The sequence below is a fragment of the Morus notabilis genome, unplaced genomic scaffold (genome assembly GCF_000414095.1).
Source record: "Morus notabilis unplaced genomic scaffold, ASM41409v2 Scaffold19, whole genome shotgun sequence".
NCBI lineage: Eukaryota > Viridiplantae > Streptophyta > Magnoliopsida > Rosales > Moraceae > Morus > Morus notabilis.
In genome coordinates this window covers 248286-273526 of record NW_010360880.1, presented here as the reverse complement: position 1 = coordinate 273526, position 25241 = coordinate 248286, and the positions used below count along the sequence as shown (strand labels likewise).

At 32.3% G+C, this 25241-nt stretch overlaps 1 protein-coding gene across 1 annotated transcript; it reads right to left on the bottom strand.

The window, feature by feature from the left end:
- Positions 1 to 1537: 1537 nt before the first annotated feature.
- Positions 1538 to 3688, bottom strand: LOC21405011. The gene is made up of 2 exons (XM_010097531.2): positions 3305 to 3688; positions 1538 to 2588 (listed from the first exon to the last, which is right to left on the bottom strand). The coding sequence occupies exons 1-2, from the start codon at positions 3669 to 3671 to the stop codon at positions 1897 to 1899; spliced, it is 1059 nt and encodes a 352-aa protein (XP_010095833.1). The 5' UTR covers positions 3672 to 3688; the 3' UTR covers positions 1538 to 1896.
- Positions 3689 to 25241: the final 21553 nt, after the last annotated feature.

Sequence of the window (25241 nt, the reverse complement as noted above, 5' to 3'; positions counted from 1 at the left end):
AAATTTTTTTTTTTTTTTTTTTTTTTTTTTTTTTTTTTGCAGAAATAACCGAAAAAAAAACTTCTTTAATAAATTCCTTTACCAAATTTTCTTAATCCCTAATTTTCTAGAAAATCAATTTTGTGAATAACAATTAATCCGAAATTATTCAACAATTTTTGATTAAAATCAATCACCGAAAAATTCATATGATTATCAATATACATGCTTTTCTCAACAAAATAAAGCATATCATAAATTCCGTAGATTAAAGAAAAATCATATGAATCAATCAACATGATGTTCAACCGGAGATATTGGAGATGAAAATTCTCTCAATAATTTAATGTGATGACCGCTCTGATACCACTTGTTGGATATTTAAATCGTTATTCCACATTCCAGGAATCATCACACCAAATTACTAAGAAAATAGGTTAGAACAAATACCTGTCTCCATTGATGCAGCCTTAATCTCCAGTAGAAATCTCTAAGACAACGAGGACGTCGAGTTATTGTCTTCCTCAGTCAAATCACCAGATTCTTGAATGAGTTGTTTTCTCTCTAGATGGGGAAGAAGGAAAACGGCCGAATGATTTGACGTGTTGGGGACCATAACCTAAGTTTCTTTATATATTGTCCCATTAGGCTCCCATTAAACCTAATTGGGTCAATATTGGGTATCCACTCATTTAGCCCATACCCAGTTAAGAGACTATTGAGCTCTCTATAATTAGACCACTTAATTAACCCAATTAATTAAATAACGTTAATATAAGGGAGAAAGAGAAAAATAGGCAAAGACTTGAGATGAATTAAAATTAATAGGCTAATAATTTACATAAGTTAATAAATATGCAAAATTACTGTTTTCGTCCATAACTTGTCTGGTTATGAACCATAACTTGACAACTTATTGTCCATAATTCACGGTTTTTGTCCATAACTTGTCTGACTATGAACCATAACTTGACAAGTTTGTCCATAACTTATCTGGTTATGAACCATAACTTGACAAGTTATGGCCTATTAATTTCTATAACTAAAAATTGACCTATATACTTTCTTAAACTTTTTATATTGACCTATTTTTTACTATTTTTGTTAATATAATTGTTATAAATATGTGCCCATAATTATTAGTAAAAAATATAATTTTCTAACAGTCTCTCTTCTCTTTGTTGTCGTTTCTTCTTCCTGCTCCTTGTCATTTTCCATCTCTGTGTGGTCTCTTCCTTTTCTAAACGTTTCTATGTTGGTTGTTTGGGAACTTTTTTTAGTTGTTGCTTTTTTGACATTCGCCGACTAATTTAATGCTAATCCATAATTGTCGCTCAATTTATACACTCCCTTTAGCCTTAGTACTGATTGTAATTTGTAACCGATAATTGACTTCGCTCTCTAATCTGATGTCAGAAGAAAGCTTTCGATATAAAAGATTCAAACGACGTTTCTTAACACGGATGTCTGCAAACTATTAGCGACAAAGACTGTCGTTCAACATATTTAGAAAATGAAAGGCTTTGATGGTAAAGGCATCGAATATCGAATGCTGTTATCTATTCATTGTAACACTAGTTCTTGAGATTAAGATAATAGCAAGAAAGCATTTGAAACTGCTAAAAGCGTTACCATACATGAAACTGCTAAAAGCGTTACCATACATTGCCAATCTACAAAACTGTTCAGCTTGAAGAACACGAGACAAAAACCCAACCAGGATTCTGAATTATCAACAATTCTACACTCAGCTTCTAGAAAGAACAAGAAGAATACTAAGCACTACTCTACAGTATTGAAAGAACACCAGAAATAGCAAACAAGAACTGAAAATTAGCTGATTGTCTTGTTGCCACAAGTATCCAGTTCATAAGGCATCTCAAAACCGAAACGTAGTCTCTGATGTTAGCCCTTTTCTTATACTACCATCCATGTCAAATGCCTGTAGCCAGCCCACTTAGCAGCAATACGGATTCCAATGGCTAAGGCAACACCGAGCAACGGCAGTGGAAGCTTCCTAGCTGCTACTACCTCTTTTTCCTTTCCTTCTCGAAGTTTCTTTGAATGGTGAGAAATAGCTAAAGCCAAATACGAAGCCATCGCTAAAACTCTAACCCACGGTTCTCCAATAGCAGCGAGAACAGCAGCCACAGGCAGTGCCGCTGAAACATCATCCCTCTTTTTAACAAGTCGCGAAAAAGTGTACAACCCCACTAACAAAGTCCAGAAGAAAGGTTCAGAGATGTAGCCTCTCACGGCTGCATAGCCAATTAGGCCAGAGATGGTGAGAATATGAGGTTGACTGCTCACTGAATCTGGAACTGTGGCTTCTGCAATGGCAAGAACAGCTGATGAAAGGATAATAATTGTCGTAAGCTCTGGAACTGGAGCATACGCAACAATGCCGGAGTAGTAAGCTCGAACGGTGTACAGTGCAGTCTCAACGCATCTGATTAGGGAAGTAATTGGATCCCCTATGAAATGGATCATAAGGGCTAATAAAAGTTTCAAGAGGTATCCCGCAAAACGGACAATCGCAATGGCAGCCTTTTTCCAGTTATATAATTCGAACAAAACTGTTCTCCATGCATAGATAAGAAAAGCCACAGCTGAACCAATAATAACAATTATATTAGGCAATTAATTCCAATACATGTACAGTTTTTTGGTTGCAACCTTTATATTGATACGGGTGAAAAAAATTCACTAACATAACCACCAATCTTGAGATGTTAATTGGACTGGCTTCTCTTAACATCGAGAACTACCGAAACATCCAAGTTTCATCAGAGCCACCGAATCTACAACCCAAGATGGTCACTGTAATTGTGTCACTCAAATCATACCTTTCTTTCCTTCCAGCAAAAAGATAATAAAAAGTCATTGTTTTCAATTTCTTGGTTTAAAGAAACGTAACAATTTTTCTTCAAGATCTTCGTGAATCGCAAATTTCCAACAAATCAAACTTAATCAGACATTGTTTGCCACATTTAACAATGCAGATTAATATGAAACTAAAAATTTCCCACAAACTCAAATTTCTATCCCGAAGAATTAAGGCACGCCAAGCAGAACCTCATAACCTCAAGAATTTATGCACAATTTTGTCGCCCAAAATTTCCTGGAATTCACTAAAAAAATGTGGATTAATGCAAAAAAAAAAAAAAAAGAAGCCGGTCAAGTAATCAAGTACCCAACAAAAATGGCAAGAATTTCTTTCTTGAACTCGCAATCAAATTACTCACTTGTAGCACGCATTCTGAATTTATATATATATATATATATATATATATATCTAGAGAGAGAGAGAGAGAGATGCGACTACCTACAAACCAGGGCCATCTCAAGGGAAGGTCAGGAGCTTCTTCCGTTAAGTACCTGAAGCGCTCGGGCAAAGTACTTTCCCCTCTAGCCTCTTTCTCGCCTTCTTCATCAATTTCATCGCCCTTATCATCATTCTTCGCAGCCAAACAAACCCAAAACTTTCTTCCGAACAAAAGTTCTGGTCTTTTCCCAGAAAATCCGTCGAGATTATCAGCCGATAAGGGATTGAAGGATTGAAGTTTGGTCGGAGAAGACGAAAATGTGACGAAGCGGGAACGGAATCGAGTGGTGATAGGAGAACGGCAGGTGAATTTGAGGTTGAGAAGAGAGGGGTTCGGAGAGGAGAGAGTATGAACCGTCATCGACATGGCCTGGCTTGGGTTAGACGGACTTTACAGAGGTGCAGCCATTATCACTGTGAAATTGACCAATAAACTTTTTTTTTTTTGGATTATTGTGTCCCTCAACTTCGGGCTATTCTTACTTCGCCCCCTAAATTTTGAAAATTCCTACTTTCTCTTTTAAATTGTAAATTATTCTCACTTAACTTCATTTGTTGTAATCTCAATTAAAATTAGACGGAAAAAGAAGGGATTAATATAATCATGTGATTTTTATATATTTTTTTAACAGAAAGAGTAGGTGACTGCTTTATTCTCTTTTTTTTCTATTTTTATTATAAATTACTATAAAAAGGTTAAATGGACACAATTCAAAGTTTAGGAGTAAAATAAAAACTTTTAAAATTTAAGGAAATTGAGAATAATTTTAAAGTTTATGGGCATTAGTGATAATAATTTTTTTTGAGAGAAAATGTAAAATCGGACTTTGGATCTTAGAGGCCGAACCTCTTTAATGTACAAGCCGTGAGCCCAAAAGGTACCAATAACGGTCTCCTCAAAAGCCCAATATTCAGCTTCCCTCTTCTAACTTCTTTTTTTTTTTTTTTTTTTTTTTGAGAAAAAAATATAAACTTTGTGGGGAATAAGAATAAATAGCAGATATTTTTTCATTATTTTGTTTTGCTCAAGATATTTTTTCATTATTTAGTTATACAAAAGTAAATACGGGATTTGGAAGATTTATTGCATGGTCAACTTTGACAAACTTATATTTATTTGGTTTTACCTCGTGATTAAACTTGGTGAATCCATAATTTATCAAGTTTATCTCATTTCGAATTTAATAAATACGAAATTGAAACTTGGGATTTACTTTTCTGAAGCCTTAAATTATATAAATTTTTTGTGAATATTTTTATTTTTCATTAACATAATATTTATTAAATTGTCTTAGTTAATAAACTCACTTTTTACCCTTACAAATACAATCTTCTTTTAAAATTAAATACAGTGTTTATTAATTATCATAATAAATAGGTTTTTAGGGGTTTTTTACACGCCTCTTATGTTTTTTTTGAAGGACACTCCTCTTATGTTTTACTAAGATAACAGTGACACTCTTTGATCAAAACTAATTACGTCATAATTACATCGTAATTAATTCTAGTGTTTTTACATACATTGTTCAATGGAAGAGTATACTAGCATGCATCGTAAAGATTATATATAATCCTAACAGTTTTTTCGTAATTAGATTCTTTGTGTTCAAATCTTTGTATCTTTCATGAGAATAATAAATCTGAAGAAAATGTGAGCTCACTCACTATTTAAGACTGACTTTATCTTTAGATAACTCTTTTTGCACATTACCCCTCTCTCATTGTCATAATATTAACAGAGTCATGATTTATTAGTAGGGGGTCAATTTATTTTTTATTTTTTTTATCAACATTATACTAAGATGTATATACATGTAACAATTTTTATTTATTAAATATATAGAGAATTATTAATTTAAGAAGAGTCAACTCTAATTTATATACATACCTACTATATTAAAAAAAAATTTTAGGGGGGCAGTCTCCGTCACTGTATTAATGTTTCCAAAATCTTATGGGAGTTGAAACAAATTTAAGTCAAGAAGGAGTGATTAGCAATAATATACTTAACTTACTTATCTGACTATATATACCAATTTTTATTTTCTATAGTTTTATTATGAATGATATCAAAGATTGAACTCATTAAATTAATGTATCGTTAATAGTTTTGTATTTAAAGAATGCAATATTTAATAAGTTTTATTGGATACAATAAGTAATAAGTTTTACTGGAAACATGATTTTCAAAATAGAAAAAGTTTTATTTACTGACATATATTATATTTTAATTTCTTATTATGATTAAATAGAGAGATTTAACATATTTTCTAGTGTTTGATGTCGTTCAACAAAGTATATACCTGCATGCATTATCAAAAATCTATAATAATTAAGGGTTTTTCATGTCTGAATTCTTTGTCTTTAAAACTTATATCTTTGGTGAAAACCTTTGAAACCACCATAAAAACACACACTCACTTACTTTTTCCTTGGCTAACTAATTTTGAAAAATATTTCACTCTCTCATTCTCATAATTAATACATTAGTATTTTCAAAATTCTATAGCAATGAGTTTGAAGCAAATCAAAATGTACCAATATTATTGTAGCATCTGCATTTCTAGACTATATGTAATCACATAAGTTTTATTATCCATTTATATGCACACACACAAACATATGTATATACCCCTACACAACCTATTGATCATGGTATTTGAACATTCCTTGTCTATATAGATTACCTATCTTATTTCTTTAATTGTTACGGGTAAACAGTGCATAAACTGTATGTAGAAAAAAATAAACGACTAGACAATAACACCTAATTAGGATACTAACTGCATTCAAACACACAACATATATAATTATCAAAGCAAGAAATCATTAGAAGAAAACGACTAAATGGCAGCAAAATTAAGATACTTGAATTCAAATACACAACTTATAAAGCAATCATATGTAGTTAACCAACATGACTAAGCGCGACAAGGGCACGCTAATTACCAGCAACAAACACAATTATAGGAGTCCTTAACGAAAATAAAGCAGAAAACAAAGATAATAAATTAGTCTCTGCTACTTATTTAACCAAAATTAAAAAGTCTTGTGGTAGCAAAGTTTAAAGCAAAGCCCTCATTAATCTTGAAAGAGCAAACTGGGTTTTAGTTGTACTTGAACCGAATTGCCACGTTGGGAAATGCCCTTGGGATACTTATGATTGCAATGGTTGCTGCTGAGATCACATCAGGTGGTAATTGGTCTCTGAAAGTGATAGTCAAGGACCTCAAAAACCTAGCATTTCCGAGCAAGTAACCAACCAGATCCATGTCATAAGCGTTGCCTTCAAATTTCATAACCTCCGCTTCGCTCAAGTGGCTCTTGATGCAATCATGTTTGTAAACCAACACCCAATCCCTTTCGTTCATCAGTTGCGCCATGGTCGAAGGAACCGCAAACTGAAATAATACATGAAGAGAATAATTAAAACTAATTTGATTAGGTTTTAGTTGTAATAAATTGTTTTTCTTGGAATGAAATTTGGATGTGCGTGAATGTGAGTATGATTCTTGCTAGTTTTGTACATTGGAAAAGCTACTTGTGTGTGGAAGCCACTGGAAGCTGGAACAACACGCAATTAATTTTAAGGAGTTGGATTAAAAAAAAAAAATCCTTCTACAGTAGGCTCTCTTATTGGTAGTACATATTTTTTATTGTTGGATCATGTCAAAATGAGAACAAAATAAAAAAAGTGTACCGAATAGAAAGTTTTTAATACGATTTTAACGATTGAGAATAAAAAATTACTGATAATTTATTTTTTCAAGTCTTACTGCAAAAATCTCCTAAAATGAAATGCAAAAAGAATAAAAAGTATACCTTAAGCTGGAGCTCGAGTGAGACCATGTTCATAATTAGAGTTTCAAAGCAAAATGCTAGATTGAGCACATCTAAGAGAAAGGTCACGTAAGTCATTCCGCTCAAGAGTACTACTGTCTTCACCTTGAATTCCTCTATGAAGCGGATTGTAGGATTAAGACCAATGCTTCTAGGAACAATGATAGTCTTTGCCGCACAAGAAAATAACAATATTGGATATTAGTAGAAACTAAATTAGACATTAATGTGGGAAATATAAAGGGAATTAACTAAATTTAATTTGAATGAGTTATATAAAAGGAACAATGTTACCACTAAAAAATTGTCAACAAATCAAATATCATTATAGCAATCAAACATTTATAACATATCTAAGTGTTGTAAGAAATCAATTATATATCTAGTCGTGATTACAAATATGTTCAACTCTAACCTAAGATCAATTTTTTACATCATGAACTAAATAAATTAAAGATTTATAAAAATGTTATAAGCTTATTATTTTGTTTATCCCCCAAAGTAGGAATAGATCATGATATGAATAATTAATTTGCACAACTATATATATATATATATATACCTCAGCTTCCTCGCTTTCGACGGATATGTATCTTTTGTACTCAAAAACTCTGTAGAAGTTCCACAAACGCTGATCATAAAGATCTTCTGTAAAATAGTCATCCGTTTCCTTTACCAAGCGCAATTTAATAACCACATCATCAGGCATTATCAGTTCCGAGAAATTCAACAGAAAGCCACCATAGCTGAAGAACTCGAGATTCGGAGTGTTAACCGCTGCATGTTCAAGATAAAAGCATGACTCCACAGTCAAGTTCTTCAGAGAAGAACTAGTGAGTCTAATTCTTTCCAACAAAAAACAAGACCTCACAATCAAAGTCTCAAGGAAAGGCCCACTAGTCAGATCAAAGCGCTCCGATTCAAAGTGGACGTTGCCAAGCAGTGCCAGCGTCTTGACATTGTCGAACTGCTTTATGTTCAGGCTGCGTGAAAAGGGGAAAAAGGAGTGGTTCGTCATTGCGAAGCCGCGAAGGGTTTCGTTGTTGAGAAGCATTGTGTCATAGCGGCAATTTTCCATCACAAGGACCTCGAGCCTAGGGTTGAGGTCGAAAGGCACGAGCCCAAAAAAGCAGCAATGGAGCCTGACCGTCTCTAGGGACGGACATGACCTAAGCATCGATCTCAGAGTGAGGTCTTGCATCCTAACATGAGAAAGGATCATGTTTTTGAGAGACTCAAAACCACGACTCCCGTTTGGCGACGAGAATTGCACGATCTCCGACCTCGGGATCACTGCGATTTCGTTGTTGTTTAGATTGTGATTGATGGAAAGAACCCCATGGTAGTAGAAGAAGGAAAGATTTGGAACATCCATCTCTAGCAACATCAAGTCACCCCGGCTGGCCACAACCAAACGCCTCAAACTAGGGTTAAAAACCCTAAGAACCACCATATCGAAACAATGTTCGATGTTCAAGTCCTCTAGTTTAGGGCTATTGGTGATCAACCTTTGGAGCATTTCATCAGAAATTAGAACATATATCAACGACATGGTTTTAAGGGATGGCAAATACACATTCTCACAAGGACCACAATAACAAGCTTTAAGCTTCAAAGAAGTCAAATGTGTCCCATAAGGGAAGACTCTATCCGATAAACTATAGGTTATTCTTGCGGAGTTTTCATATGTAGAACTGTTATCATTATCTATTGTGATATCAAGTTCTAGTAACTTACTTTTCCAAAGGGACAATGATATGTAATAGTCCAAGAAGATCTGAAGCCTATGGTCGTGAGGATGGATTGAAAAGACTCTTATCTTTTGAATAAGAGGGGATGTATTCCTTAAGAGGTAAAAAATGGACATGGAATAAAGAAAACCCTCTTTGCATTCTTCAAGACCGAGATGTCGAAACCTGGTTTCGTTGAAATCGGCGCTTGGAAGACTTCTCCAGATGGATTTCCATCTCCTAGACAAGGCCGAGGTTCGGGCCACGTCCTCAGTTGGAAGAAAGGAGAGAATGTGGTGAGCTAGCTCGTCCGGTATTTTACTTATTCTATCAAGCCCTTTGTTGTGATCATGTTGAGGTTCCTCTTCTTGCCGGGCTCTCCTTCTTCCTCTTCCTCCGATCACGAGTCCGTCCATGGATAATGGTAAAGACGATCGCCTACTTTAACTCTCTTTCTCGCTAGTGGGGAATAGATGATAGTTTTGTGAAGCTTAGGGAGAGCGAAAATGGTTCAGACACTGAGGGCTTTCTAACATCAACAATATGCGCATAAGTAGGGCATTTCAGAAATACATGTTTGGCTGTTTTGTAGGGGTTGGTGGAGCCTTTGCCCTCTCTCTCTCTCTCTCTCTCTCTCTCTCTCTCTAGGAGTTCACGCCCAGCTTAGATTCACCAAGTGTATATGATCTTAGCCGTTCATTAAATCTCTTCTGTAACTGAAATATTTTGAAAGGCACTCGCGAAAATGTTGAATATAATATCTGGAAATTGAGGAACTATTTTTTTTTCTATTTTTTTTTATACTGATATTGATCATTTAAAGAAAATTTGACTAGCATGTCATCTTTCGATTCTAGTTCGTGTCCTTACCTTTTATTGCTCTTCTCACTAACTGCGTAATTTTTACCTTGTAAAAATGGTCCTTAATAGGGAATATTGTTCAGGTTCATGAATTATACCTTATATCTGTGCAAGCCTGAGATCTGTAAATAGAAAAATTTTGCCTTGCAAAGTAATATGTAATATTTATCATAATACACCAATAAATTTGTTTTCATTTCTTTTCTTCGTTCTTATTATTTATCAATCGGCTTGGTACTCTTGTTAGTCTTGTACAGTCAATTAACTCTTGTTAGATGTCCACAAGAATAGTCAAAAAAGAGTCCTCATGACTTTCAGTAATATCATATTACATATGGATGCCCTGGATTTTATATTAATGATAAATATCTTGTTCCTTTTCATTACAATAGTCATAATAATGGTAATGAAGAGATGTAAAAACTAATTAAAAAAGGTGAAAACCAACCGTATTTTTTATCTAAATTTTCACCAATTAAGACCATATACATTACTGCTACATTAAGAATTTAAGATTGTCCAGAATTAAATCTCTCTCGCCGTCTCTCGCCGTCCTTCGTCCTCTCGACACTAGTAAATTTTCCTTCAATTCAGGGATAAAGTTTGATATACTCTCATTAGGTTTTAAGGACTAATATATAGCTTAACAGACATCATAAAAGATTTGCTTGCATCTGCTTGTGCAGACAAACTGATCAGTGCAGTCATTATCATTCATTTTTCTTTTGCTCACCGTAAACGCGTGAGATACTTCATTATGTCACTTCAGATTGATTTAATCATACACATCTCAGAGTTCAGTATTCCGGCAACAAATTGATAAGAACTACAAAAATGGCTAAGAAGGAAGAAGGAAATAGGATAGTAATTGTATTGATACTTGAATATTCAAAGCACCGAGACGGAAATACTGAGGGTATGTTTGGTAGGAGAGAGAGAGAGATGGATGGAGGGAGATGGGTGTGAAGAGAGGGTGAATCTCTTGTTTGGTAAGAAGGAGAAAAGGAAAGAGAGGAGAGATGGAGGGAAAGACTCCCTCCAGACCCACCATTTTGGATCATTCCATCAGCAATCCACCCAATATTTTAAATAAAGTAAATAGTATAATAATTAAACAAAAAATTATCATCTATCCTTTCAACTCTCCCTCCCTCCTACCAAATATAATCCTCTCCATCCTTCATATTCTCCATCCCTCCTACCAACTTGAGCATTCGAGAGGCTGGTTTCGTTTGTGCCCATGTCCTGTAGCTGGCTGAGTTGGAAGCTCAGGTTCTCGGTGATGAAAAGCTGAAGGCTATAGTGGATACCCGACTCCCACACTAAACCACGTGCTTGGCATGCCTAGCATAGGCAAACTGAATGGGCTGTTCATCATAAATACTAGAACCCTAGCTTTAAAGGCTAAATTCGTAAAGTTATCGACTATACCTAGCTGCAGTAATTGTGATACAGCTTCATAAGCTTGTAAATGAATGCTTAAAGGTTCTAAATTTACTCAGATTTTCACCTTACATATGCTAGTGCTGCATGGATTATGATTCTATAGGGGGTGAAAAACAACACACTTTTCTCATTAGGGGACTGTTAAAAAATACGAAGATCATGGCAGAGAAGAAAATAAAGCATGTATAGGGACGTCACATGTGAAAAATGATCTGCAAGGACAAACATAAATGTCAAATATCTCAAGAAAACAAGTACATATATGCAGGAGATCCCAACAAGTCATCAATTACAAGAAAATGAGTTGTTTGATTTCATGCTTTTATGTAAACCTCTTCTCTTAAGGTTTGATATATAATTGGACATATGAGTCGGCCATTTTCTTTGGCCTTATGTTGTGGTTATTGAATCAGAAGAAAAAGCATCTAAATGTCTATTTGTTTACAGTAATTGGCACAAATAGTCCTCTCTAACCTATTTAGTTAGTGCGAGTTTGGTCCCTATTTTTATAGTTTTCGCAAAACAATCCCCAAACTCCTTAATTAGATGTAATTTACACCTTTCCGTTAACAACATTAATTTCTTCATAGAAACTCACATGTGACCTGTCATGTGACCTTCTCTTACGTGAAAAAGACCGAGTGCCCTGATTAGTAAATGTGACTTTTCAATTTTTTTCCGCAGTTCATCTAATTTGCATGAGTTGTGTCATATGTGACAGTTCTAATATCTAAATTCTGTACCAAAAAAAAAAAAAAAAAAACTCTGTGGTGATTGCCTCGCTGAGTACATATCATTGATGGTGATACAAAACATTTTTCTGTAACTTATATAATCTTTATTATCTCCGTTATACGCATGTTAATATTGTAGGTCAATCTCATTTGGATTTTTTTAATAAATAGAAGTGGATTTTTAAACCCTCAAGCACATTTCAACTATAAGTTGATACCCATAAGGAAGCTATCTTGTAACCCTAACCTAACCCGAGATTTATCAATCAAAAGGACAAAGACACTAACAAAATGTCTTTACAACTTCAGGGAAAGCAAAGAAGACCAATAAGAATGGGAAACAACATAAAATAATGACTAACAAAAGACTATAGCTTGCCCCATAGATCTGTTCTGCTTGATCATTTGAAGGAGATGCGTCCTTAAAACCCTATAGTTTGGAAATAATTAACATTCCTTTATTTTCCTATACCCTTAAATTAATTTTTAAAATCTTATCGCTCTATCAAAGGATTTAATATCTATGCTTTTCCAAGATAACATATCATGCATGTGATTACTTTAAAAAAGAAATTAAAGCCATACGACATGGAAAACAAAAAAGAAAAAAAAAAAAAAAAACTTAGTTAAAGCCACCTTTCTCATAAACTAAAGGCCATGGTACGGGCTGAGTTGGCAGGCCTTGTAAATTTATAAGAACTTGGCTAAAAATATTAACATCAGTTTGTCATTGGGCTTTAAGAATAAATTACTAAACTTTGAGATTAACATTAACTTGTCAATTCCATTAAAAAGGAAACACTAATCGGTCACCTGTATATTACGTTCATAATTAGCACTTCACTTGGAAACTCATGTAAAAAAAAATATATTTATTTTTTTTTTCCTAGATAATGGCCTTCTATAGAAGCAGTGATAAAATTTAATTTATGAAAGTAAAATTTCTTTTGATTTCCAATTTAGCATAAACTTAAAACAATTGGTTCTATCCTTCACCGTTAGGGTTTTAGGATAAAATTAAAAAAATTGGTTTTCTTCCCCGTTAGGGGTTAAAAAAAAAAAAAAAAAAAAAAAAAAAATGATAAAATGGAGTCAAATAAATGAAAAGTACTACTGTGATAAACTGCACAATGCAAGTTTTCAGCTAATTGTTACCAATTCGTATGAATATAAATCATTGGTTCAGAATATCTAGTAATCTTCAATACCTTGTGGAAAACTTTTCTCTAAAAGCTGTGTAGAGATGATCTTTGAACGAGGAAGAGGCCAAGCAAACTATCTATAGATGCTGAAATGCTCTTCTTGATGTGCTTCACCTCTATGAATCTGGATAATTTATGTGACGACCCTAACTTTTGATCATCATCCTAAGTTCATACTTAATCTCTACTACTTACTAGTTATAAACTCTTAAAAATTCAAGCCAATTTTTTTTCATTCTTACCATGTACGTCTAAATGCTGTAGCATTTAACTAGCCTTCTGTTTTCAACTATTTGTAAAATGCTGTAGCATTCTGTATATTAGTCATTCTCAAAATGATGTAGCATTCTGACAACATTCTGTTATATTAGTCATACCTAAAATGCTGTAGCATTCTGATGACATTATGTTACATTAGTCATCAAAATACATAAAACACTATTTTATTTTACACATAATGTTCAGCAGCGTTTCCAAAACACGTGATGCATCCACAACCCACTTGCCCACACTCCACTGCTGCATCCTCTCTGCATGCCCAACAACAAGTTTCAGGGAGCCAGTGCCTTACCCGAGCTTCCTACAAGGCGATCAAACTTAATGAGCTTTCACTCAGCAAGTATCAATAGGTCATAACAGATGCAATAATTATGCATACCCATATATGCATTCATGTCATATATTATAATACATTCTGCACTACTAAAACATGTATGGCTTATGTTCTTCTTCTTTCATTATATTCTTTGTTTTGCTTTCGTCTCATTTTAGTCGTTCACATCGTATTTTCACGTTCTGAACGACTTTCATTACGTGTTTCTCATTCTTTTCATTCTTCTTTACAGATACCGTACTTTTATATGGAATGGTTTCTGTTTTTCATTTTCTTGTCTTTTACTTCTTATGGGCCCTGTCCTGTTGTACTATAGCGCGCATAACCAGTGAAGAGTGGGGTAGCTAACCAATCCAACTCAGTCATGGTTTCATATCTTTCATAGTCTCATAATAACCTTTCCTTCGAAGGCTGGTACAAACAGGACGTTTAGTCTCTTACCGTTTATCAATTTTCTCATTGAAACGGTAACTTTAGTTAAATCTTATGAATTTGTGTATTATTGAGCATTTTTATCATGATTTTAACTTTTTGTTAAAGTTTAACTTTTCATTTCTCTTAGTTTGATCTCGACTTAACATCAATACATACTTTTTGCAGAATAAAGTTCTACGATTACATAAGTCTTATAGATACTTACCTAACATAGTATCTAACATTCAAAATTCTACTATATGCACAATCTTTGTGCAACATAGAAAAGTATGCTTGTTCGTGATATAGCCACAGAAAAACTATTGTACTTACCAAAGTTCCGCTAACAACGCGTCTTTTGTCTCACTTGACGCTTTCCGACTTCAACCGTTAATCGATCCTATTGCATAAATTTTTCCGATCGTTAGATTCAAAATCTAAGATTAGTAACTACTTTGAAATTTAATTCGGAAAGGTCTACAATTCTTATGTTTGGTATTCTATCCCAAACTATTTCCGATCTCAAGAATTTTGCACTACAACCGTGCAAATTACTCAGTCTAATTTTCAGTTTCGGTCCAAAATTGTGAACTCTCGTTGTGTTCGGTTTCTAACCATCACTGATTATCGAAACACCTTTCTTTTCACACTTTAATCCCATATTTCTCTTGAAATCCAGTTTTAGTTCAAATTACTCAAACTAAATTTCGGCAGAGTTTTGCCTATTTCTGCATGTTTCCCGAGCCAACCTTAGCTCGTTTTATCCGTTGTTTCCACCATCAAACACCAACCATATCCTTTCTCTTTAAAAAACACCATAAATCTTAATCATGGTTTTAGAGTTTTCTCAACTTTTCCAACAAAATTCTCTATATCAAAATTGCTAGAAACCAAGGTTAAATAACCAAAAATCTAACCTTAGATTCTTAGATTCCATGTTCTCAAACCATTTCAAGCAAAATCGTTACCTATAGAAAATTTTTCCCTACTCTTCTCTACACATCCACGGCAGCAAAGAGAAAGGAAAATAAGAGAAAATCTTGAAATCTCACCTTAGGAAACAAAGGTCAATCTCTGGTGGTGTGATGCCTCGGTTACTCCGTCGATTTTTGGTCTAACTCACTGTTTCTCACACTGAAAATTTTTTTGTCCTCTCTATTCTTCTTGGATGCTCTTTGGTTCTTTTCCACTTACAAATGGCCATATATGCCTTAGTAAGTTTTGCATTAGTTGCGTGAGTTACCAAGCCTATGTGATTTTCAAGGTGAGTTACCCACGTGGGTCACCAATGTGAGTCACCGCCTCATGTAGTAAAGCCAAGTGTACCCCTTCATGTTTAATACATATACACTTCACGGTAATAATCTTTTTGACTTACCCTTTTCTTTTTTTTTAAACCGTACCTAACGATAATCTTTCATATATATATATATATATACATTCTGTAACTTAGTTTTCTCTCTTTCTTCTTAGTCGGCCACACTTAGGCAAATAACACAAGGTGGCTTCTAACTCCTTCACTTCACGTTCTTAAGGCATAAATGAATATAATAATAATATTTCTTATGAAACGTACTTAGAAATAATTATATATATATATATATACATATGCTATAACTTTACATATTTCGGGAAATTTTACCCCGTACATAAAGTTTTTACATAACATTTTCTTAATTACATCAAAATTCTACTACTTACTATTCCGGAAAGAATTTCGGTCAAATACTGGACTGTTCGGATTAGACCTAAATTTTTTCCGGTCATTACAATTTATAATGGAGGAATCAAGCTTTCTGTAAGCAACTGATACCAATAATCGACCGCGGGCTTAATAAAAGAAACTCTATCTGTAAGAAACTCTTATAGGTACAATAAAAAATGAATTCAAATCAATCAGAGAAAATACAGAAAAACTGACAACAAAAATAAAGAAGAAGAAGAGTTATTACAGTTGTAAATTTAATTTACCAAGGTGAGAAATTCCATGCAACGATCGAGGAATCAAAGAGTTCTTCCATATCTCACCATAACAACCGAAATTTAGGTTTAGCATCTAAAAGGAAAAATTAAATTCACCATAAAGACAAACGGTTATGGTATCAACTATCATGCTCAACCTCCATCTCTAAACCACATCCCTAGATCAATTCTACCATTGAAACTTCGACAACCAAAAACTTGCTGATATGCCCAAGCACAACGACTGAATTTATTATCTTCATGTATAAGGATTCTAGATTACGCATCCAAAGGATTACACAGTACATTTCATTCCCAAATTCTGTAACATAAAACAAATGAGCCAAACACATTACCTTTAGGGGAAAAGAGAATCAATACTAAGGGAGTGTAAGGATTGGTATTTCCGTTTCTCATTCCCTATATTATGTGGAACCCACTAAATCTTCATTACTAATTTTGTAAGTAGACACATTATTAAATGGGAAAGAGAATCACTACTTACTTCCTCTTTCACTTTGATGCAAAGTAAACATACCCTTAAATTATAATTTCATCATTGGTACTCCACTTAACTATATATAAATCTCTAAACTGTTCCCTCAAAAAAAAAAGAAAAAAAAAGAGATAAAAAGGGCATCAGGAAGGACTTAAAAAAAATAGCACATATTATAGTATGAGTACTAATTACCTTAGACTCCTTGAACAATATCATAGCAAAGGAATTATAAATATTTGAGAGTGTTTTTTTTTGGTTGAAAAAAAGCAGTATCTGAGGTTAATTAGAACCATGGCTTGGTTTCCTAGTTGCTAAGGCAGTTATTTCTAAAACCCTAATTGACATCTCAGAAAATAATAACGGAGATGGGCTGCAAACTAAAGCTTCAATGCTACGCTGATGAAAAATTTTTATGAACGTCACATTATGCCCAAAACTTTAACTAGAAACCCCAATCTTCTTCCTTCAAGAAAAAAAAAAGAAAAAAAAAGACCTCAATCTTCTTAAAGAAAGAATTGTGAACGAAATTGATCAGCAATGAACAAATGACCACTAGCATTAATAAAAATGTGATATAGATTAATGATAATTGAAATTTAATTCATCATTTATAATTACCTGAAATATAGTAAGAACGTGATTAACGGCTTTCTGCTTGTAAATTTTCTCAATCCGTGGGAATCATTATCCCTAATTAGGGAACGATACACTGTGGGGTAGATCATAGATGATCATCAAAGCCGCTTTTTTGTGTTTAGTTTCTCTTCTTCTCGGTGGCTGTTTAATTAGGGTTTGTTGAATGGACAATAGTTCCTCTTGGCGGTTTTTATTGCGATTTCTTCTTAGATTTGAAAAACCTTGGTACTCTTTACTTCTTTGGACACGTGTTTTTATTTGTTTATTTTTTGAGACAACACTTTGGACACGTGATTTTAGGAGATAAAGTGTGAATATATATCTTCTTCTCCTCCTCCTCCTCCCTTTTTTTAGGGGATGATATAATTTTATTGGTGTTATAAATAGTAGTTGTCTACCTTAATTAAAATTATTGTTCTAGTCAGTCAAAGTTATTGTGCCAGTTAGTTAAAGTTATTGTGCCAAACTATACAAATAGAAACCGTAAATAGTAAGTACTTTGTAAATAGTAATAATAAATAGTGTCAATTTTTTTCCTATAAATAGGCACTAAAATCCTTTCATTCGTACACCATTCCCAAGATGAGTGAAATCTCTCTCCCTCCCTCTCTACTCTCTAAAAGTTCCTTGTTTTTGCATTTTATTAGTTTTTTCATAACAATTGGATATTTCTTTTGGAATTAGATTTTTTTCCAATAAAGGAAAATATATATTACAATTTTAAAAATTAGATATTTCAAATTTATTATTTGAGGACGTTTTTTAGGCTTTAAAAACAAAAACAAAAAACTGTTTTTGAGGCTTTTTTGAGGAATGCGATTTATTGGAAATGGTTAGAATATATATATATATATATATATATATTTCAAGGGGAAAAAACCGAAGAACTAGGGTTTTCAACTTTCAACTTCTTCATTTCATTACAACAATTACAACAAAAATTATTGTAAAAAAAAAAAAAAAAAAACTATAACAACACAATAAGCGTGAGAGAAATATTGCCTCACGTACAGATGACGTTTCGTGCTTCTTCATTGTCTCAGAAGGAAAAGGTTTTCCTTTCTCAGTGCGCTTTTATAACTTGTTATTGTTCTTCATCCAAAGCAGTGCGGAACTTTCAATTCTAGTGCAAATTGTTTTGCTTAGTTTTGAATGTTGCTGAGTTTAGTTTTCTAACAAAAAGATTCACATTTATCTTTCCAAAACTTTCTACACAATGTTGAAGAAATCTACAATAAGGTGACTCTGAATTAACCTATTATTTGTCTCCTTTGGAAATTATCTGGAATAAATAAACAACATGGTGCTTAGATGTTGATGAATTAGAACTTTTTCCACTGTATTATTTGTTACGACAACTTTGACAGTTTGGCCACGTTCAAGAGGCTAAAACTGAAGTCCCTTGCTTTAATCCTGATTCAAGCAAGGATCTGGACTAGATTGTCGACATGCGGAGTTTGATGCATTGACAATTATACAAGCTTTGAGGATTAATAATTGATATGAGTTTTTTTTTTTTTTTTGGTAGTTAATAATTGATATGAGTTTGGTATCAATGCAGAAGGCCTAAACGTACATTTTGTTTTTTTTTTTTTATTATTAAATTTTAAATCTTCTTAATGAAATTAGTTAAAAAAAACTGCACGAACCAAATGGAATCAAATCGCAGAATGTATTTGGATGTAGTTAGTTTTAAGTGTATTTAGCTCGATTTAATGTGTACACTTACTTTTGATTTAATTTTGTATTTTAACCGCAAACACCCTTAACAAATAGATTCTCCACTCAAGGGCTTTTATTAGATCTAGTTAAAAAATTGCATGTATATGTTGTTGAAAACTTACATAAGAATTACAGTACCATAATAAAGTTAGATTAGTCCAACAGAGTTATCCAAAGGGCAAATAAAATCAAGAAATTGGAAACCTGAAAAATAACTGGTAGGACTACTAGTAGAAGGAATAAATATTAACAATATTATGAAAATGTCAGAGCCGGGAAAAAAAAACGACATAGAAAAGGAGACAATATTGAAAAGACATATATCAAATCTCCCTAAAAATCAGAGAGCAATTGAAGAACATTGGATTAAGGAGATAAGAGGACAATTTTCGTCCATTCCACTATTTTTTTTACTCACATAAACTACGAGAAAATCTACACCATCAGCGTGTGAATGCAAAGTATTCATTAATTTTGTCAAAACTCGGCTATCAAAAACGTCCAAATTTATCGCCAAATCTCTCTAAATCAAATTTGAACAATAGTGTGCACAATCTACCACTTGAGTTTAATCAGTTTTGGCCAAGTTCTCCAAAAAGGAAAAATTAGGAAAAAGTTTATTGCCAAACAGAAGTAAAAATAATATTTATTAAAGGACGAATTTTCAACAGTTAAGTTCCCATCCTAATTACACATTAAATATAAAAATTTCACTAGAAGAATTTGAATTTTTTGTTACCAAAAATTTGGTAACCAAAAGTCCTGTTTTTGGTAGCAAAATGTTTTTGTTACCAAAAAATTTTGGTAGCAGAAAGTATTAGTTACCAAAATTTTGGTAGCAAATAGTTTTTGCTACTAAAAAATTTTTTAGTAACAAAATGTATTTAGTAGCAAAATGTATGATATTCGGGGACCAAAAGTTTCAGTAGCAAAAGGTTTTTGGTAGCAAAAAGTGTGAGCTTTCTGCTACTAAAATTTTGGTAGCAAAATATATTTGATAGCAAAAAGTGTGAGCTTTTTGCTACCAAAATTTTGGTAGCAAAATATATTTGGTAACAAAAATTGTGAGCTTTCTACTACTAAAATTTTGGTAGTAAAATATATTTGGTAGCAAAAAGTGAGCTTTCTGCCACCAAAATTTTGGTAGCAAAATATATTTAGTAGCAAAAAGTGTGAGCTTTCTGCTACTAAAATTTTGGTAGCAAAATATATTTGGTAGCAAAAAATGTGAGCTTTTTGATCATCAAAATTGAGACAGATTTATATGCCTATATTTTTTAAAAATATATATATAAATAAAATACCAAATATTAATTAAATCTCTAAATATTTCAATACATATTAGAATCTAAAGAAAATACTAAAATAGTCATACTTAAACAAACCCAAACATTTATACAAATATTGTTTAGTAAAATCTTAATATTACAAAAATTAAACGCTCTAACAAATTGGGGCCGGTGGTGGCAGTGGCGGAGGATCTTCTCCTAATGGAGGTATATTGAGAAATTTCCTAGGTAAAATATTCCCATATGCTGCTATAATACAAAGTTCTTGCTTCAATTCTCTTAAGTTGGACAAGAAAATCTCCTGCACAAAAGTAAAAAGGAAAATTGAAACCACCATAATCTAGAATTGGAAATCCTTAATGGTATCATATCAAAATACTAAAAACACTCCTTCAATCATTCTAATCAAAAGGAGGCATTACAACAGATGCTAAAATGTTACTTCCAACTGCAAACATATCAATTGCCTCGTGGGTACAATAGATGCTCAGTAAAGAAACCAGGAAAGCATGAATAATGGACAAACATACATCTAGACCTCATAAGAGGGTGGTACTATAGTTGAAAAAGTTTCGAATAGATGATCGCTCTCTTATTTGCTAATGCGGCCCAATGGAGTTTGAATAATAAAACCGGAGAAAGAGAGAAATAGGCTAAGACTTGAGATGAATTAAAATTAATAGGTCAATAGTTTACATAAATTAATAAATAGGTCAAATTACTGTTTTTATCCATAACTTGTCTAGTTATGAACCATAACTTGACAAGTTATTGTCCATAAATCACGATTTTTGTCCATAACTTGTCTGGCTATGAACCATAACTTGACAAGTTTGTCCATAACTTATCTGGTTATGAACCATAACTTGACAAGTTATGGCCTATTAATTTCTATAACTAAAAGTTGACCTATATACTTCCTTAAACTTTTCATATTGGCCTATTTTCTACTATTTCCGTAATAAAATTTGAATTAAAACAAACAAGCCTTCAAACATTTGAAAATAATCAAATTTGTAATGGCTTTTCAATTGCCTTCTCAAAAGGAAAACATGGATTAATGTTCTTCTTTAAAGGACGTATAAATGCAACAAAAGGAGTAGAATTCAAGTTCCATCATACATATAAAAAAGTTTTGAAAAATATATTATTCTATGTTTTGAACATTTTAACAAAAAATATACTTTTGAAATTAAAATACATTATTCTATGTTAAAAATCAAATAGGAAGAATATGTACTTAATTAACAAGATCACATATATATACACATGAACATGTCTCTTGTTACACCTACACAAAATAACTAAATTATAAAATAATTGTTATACAAAATATACTAGGATAATTGTTAAAACTTAATATAGGACATATTCATAGAAAACTAAAAAAAAAAAACAATACAAGCACAAAATATAAGTTTTAAAGTTTATATATGATTTGCTACCAAACATAACTTTTGGTAGCAAAAAACGCCTTTTTGCCACCAAAATATGAATTTGGTAGCATAATTATGTTTTGTGCTACCAAAATTTAGTACCAAAAAATTATATTTTTTGTTATCAAACATTATTTTGGTAGCCGAAAGCATATTTTTTGCTACCAAATTTGAATTTGGTACCAGAAAGACATATGTTAAAAAAAATCATTTTAATGCTAAAAATTATTTTAAAATCATTGTTCTAGTAACATTATAACAAAAAATATAGTTTTGAAATTGAAATACATTATTCAAAGTTAAAAATCAATCAAATAGCAAGATTATATACTACTCTATGTGGAACATATACTTAATTAACAAAGATCACATACATATACACATGAACATGTCTCTAGTTACACCTACACAAAATAACTAAATTATCAAATAATTGTTATACAAAATATACTAAGATAATTGTTAAAACTTAATATAGGACATATTCATGGAAAACTAAAAAAAAAAAAAAACAATACATGCAAAAAATATAAGTTTTAAAGTTTTAATATGATTTGCTACCAAACACAACTTTTGATAGCAAAAATACCTTTTTGCCACCAAAATATGAATTTGGTAGTAGAATCATGTTTTTTGCTATTAAAATTTGGTACTAGAAAATTATATTTTTTGTTACTAACATTATTTTGGTAGTTGAAAGCATATTTTTCGCAACCAAATTTAAATTTGGTACTAGAAAGACATATGTTAAAAATTAAAAAAAAACATTTTAATGACAATTTATTTTAAAATCATTTTTCTAGTAACATTATAACAAAAATACGGTTTTGAAATTGAAATACATTATTCAAACGTAAAAATCAATTAAATAGCAAGATTATATACTACTCTATGTAGAACATATACTTAATTAACAAGATCACATATGTATACACATGAACATGTCTTTTGTTACACCTGCACAAAATAACTAAATTATCAAATAATTGTTATACAAAATATACTATGATGATTATTAAAACTTAATATAGGACATATTCAGATAAAATTGAAAAAAAAAAAGCAATGCAAGCACAAAATATAAATATTAATGTTTTTATATGATTTGCTACCAAACACAACTTTTGGTAGCAAAAAACGCCTTTTTGTCACAAAAATAAGAATTTGGTAGTAAATTATTGTTTTCTGCTACCAAAATTTGGTAGCAAAAAATTATATTTTTTGGTAGCAAAAACTTGATTTTTCGCTACCAAATTTTGGTGACAGATAGTTATATTTTACTTCTAACACTTGGTAGCAAATGTTATATGTTTTGCTACCAAAAATAATTCGGTAGCAAATACCTCGGGCGGGAAAAAATTTTACTTCCCACCAACTTTTTGTTACCAAAACATGTTTGGTAGCGAAAAAGTAATATTTTGCTACCAAATTTTTGGTAGCAGAATCTTATGCTTTTGTTACCAAATATTATTTTGGTAGCAAAAAGCTATTGGCGGGGACCAAATTTTATTTTCCGCCCTGTTATTTGTTACCAAATTATATTTGGTAGCGGATTGTGTTGGTTTTGCTACCAAATTTGGTAACTAAAGCCTTGATACTTTCAGCTACCAAAGTTTAGTAGCAAAAAGTGTGTTTTCTGTTACCAAAAATTTTTTGGTATAAAAAAGTTTGGTCTCTTAAAGTTTGATGATGTACCATGATAAGAATCTAGTTTCATTAACTAACATAAAAATTTTAGTCAATTATCCAATTTGTTACAACTGTTGGATTAATATTTTACTTCTAAAATAATAATACATATTGATAGATAAATCGTAAAGTGACCATTAAAACCACACCCATTTATTAAATTATCTTTTGTTCCTCTAACGAAACTTCTATTCTAAATCAGTAGTACTGTAAAAAATACTAGAGGCAATTAAAGAAATTAGAAAAGAACAACTGAGCACTTGTATTGACTTCCTACTTAAACAATAGAAACTGACATGAATATAGCTGTATGATTAAAAGATTATTATCACATATGTCTATGAATTTTGGGGTCATCTCCACTTTGTCTCTTGAATTTAAAAATCTCCACTTTACTACTCTAAACTTTCATGAACATCCATTTTGCCCCTTATGTCACAATTTCCGTTCAAAAGAAACGGAAAACTTCCCACATGCACTCACGTGTATGGTGTTTGAGGGTAAAATCGTTACTGACCTTTTATCACACCTAGATTACTTAATTTGTCAGCACAATAATTAGCCTATCTATATACATGAAAAAACCTAAAAGTCAGCCTTTTAGACAATAGAATAGCCCGATTCCATGCATTCCGCAACTTCCAAGGCACATCTAAAGAGCTAGACTTAAGAAGCAAAATGACCATAATTGAACAATTTTCAAGCCAAAGTTGTGCCAACCATTCTCATAAGCAATAAAAAAAGGATTAACAATTGTTTACAGCCTCTTGAAATCGATCGAGTAATTATTACCAATTACAAATGAAGCTCACAAGAAGAGTACTTAAAGAAAAATAAACTACAATGTATAACTATAATTTTTCAGAAAGATTATAAGATGAAAACTAAAACAAAATGAAATTATAATACAAAACAAGGTTGGAAGTAAAGCAATTTAAAACGAATATGCAGTTGAGAGAGAAAAACAATACAGAAATTAGTCTAGTCAATCATTACAATTTGTAGTTACTCCAAGCAGTAGTATCATAGTATCCTATGACCTATATATGAAAAAAGCGGTACAAAGAAGTTTACTCAGGAAGATAAAATTGAATTAGATCCCCATGAACACAGTAAAAATCCTGGTTTAATGTAGTCAGTATAAATGCTGCATTAGTTATAAATTGATATAGTAAACGTGTTTAGGGAATCATTAGCAAATTAAAAAAAGTCCTGAGACAAGAACTAGGAAAATTTCACTAAAGTTTCCAATCCTTAATTTCAAGAGAATGCACAAAATATAGTTCACCATCTACAATGCACATAAAAAGATTTCAAGAAGTTCTCTTAAAAAAAAAAAAAAAAAGAGTGCTAAGACTGATGAAGACATATTGATCGGTTTGTAACATGAAAACTACAAGCTTTATCCACGAGATGCAGAAGTTGCAGTAGGTCTCGAGTCCATATAACAAATAATGGCCACTTACTCGAACTTTTCCTTGCATTGTAGGTCCTATATGGCATGCTCCAGAATAGATTTACAAATGCTCTATTGACAATGTGTTAACAGAAGGTGAAATCCAATGTAATGACTTCCTGAACATCGCCTTTCTAAACAAAGGACGTACGAGCGGTTTTTACCTTCAAATCCTTGAGATCAAGCAAGGGAGAAGGGTAGACTTTCCTCAGTTCATTTGGAATGATGAGAGCCTCAAAGATATTAACCACAACAAATACAGAAAAAGGTCAGCATCATTTTGGATTATACTCACAATAGCCACCAAATCAAATACTTAACGGCATTGTGAAAAATAGTAACTTAAGTGCGCAGGTATAGATAAATACCTTTTCGGAAGAACAAACTATGTGAACATTGTTGGCGCCA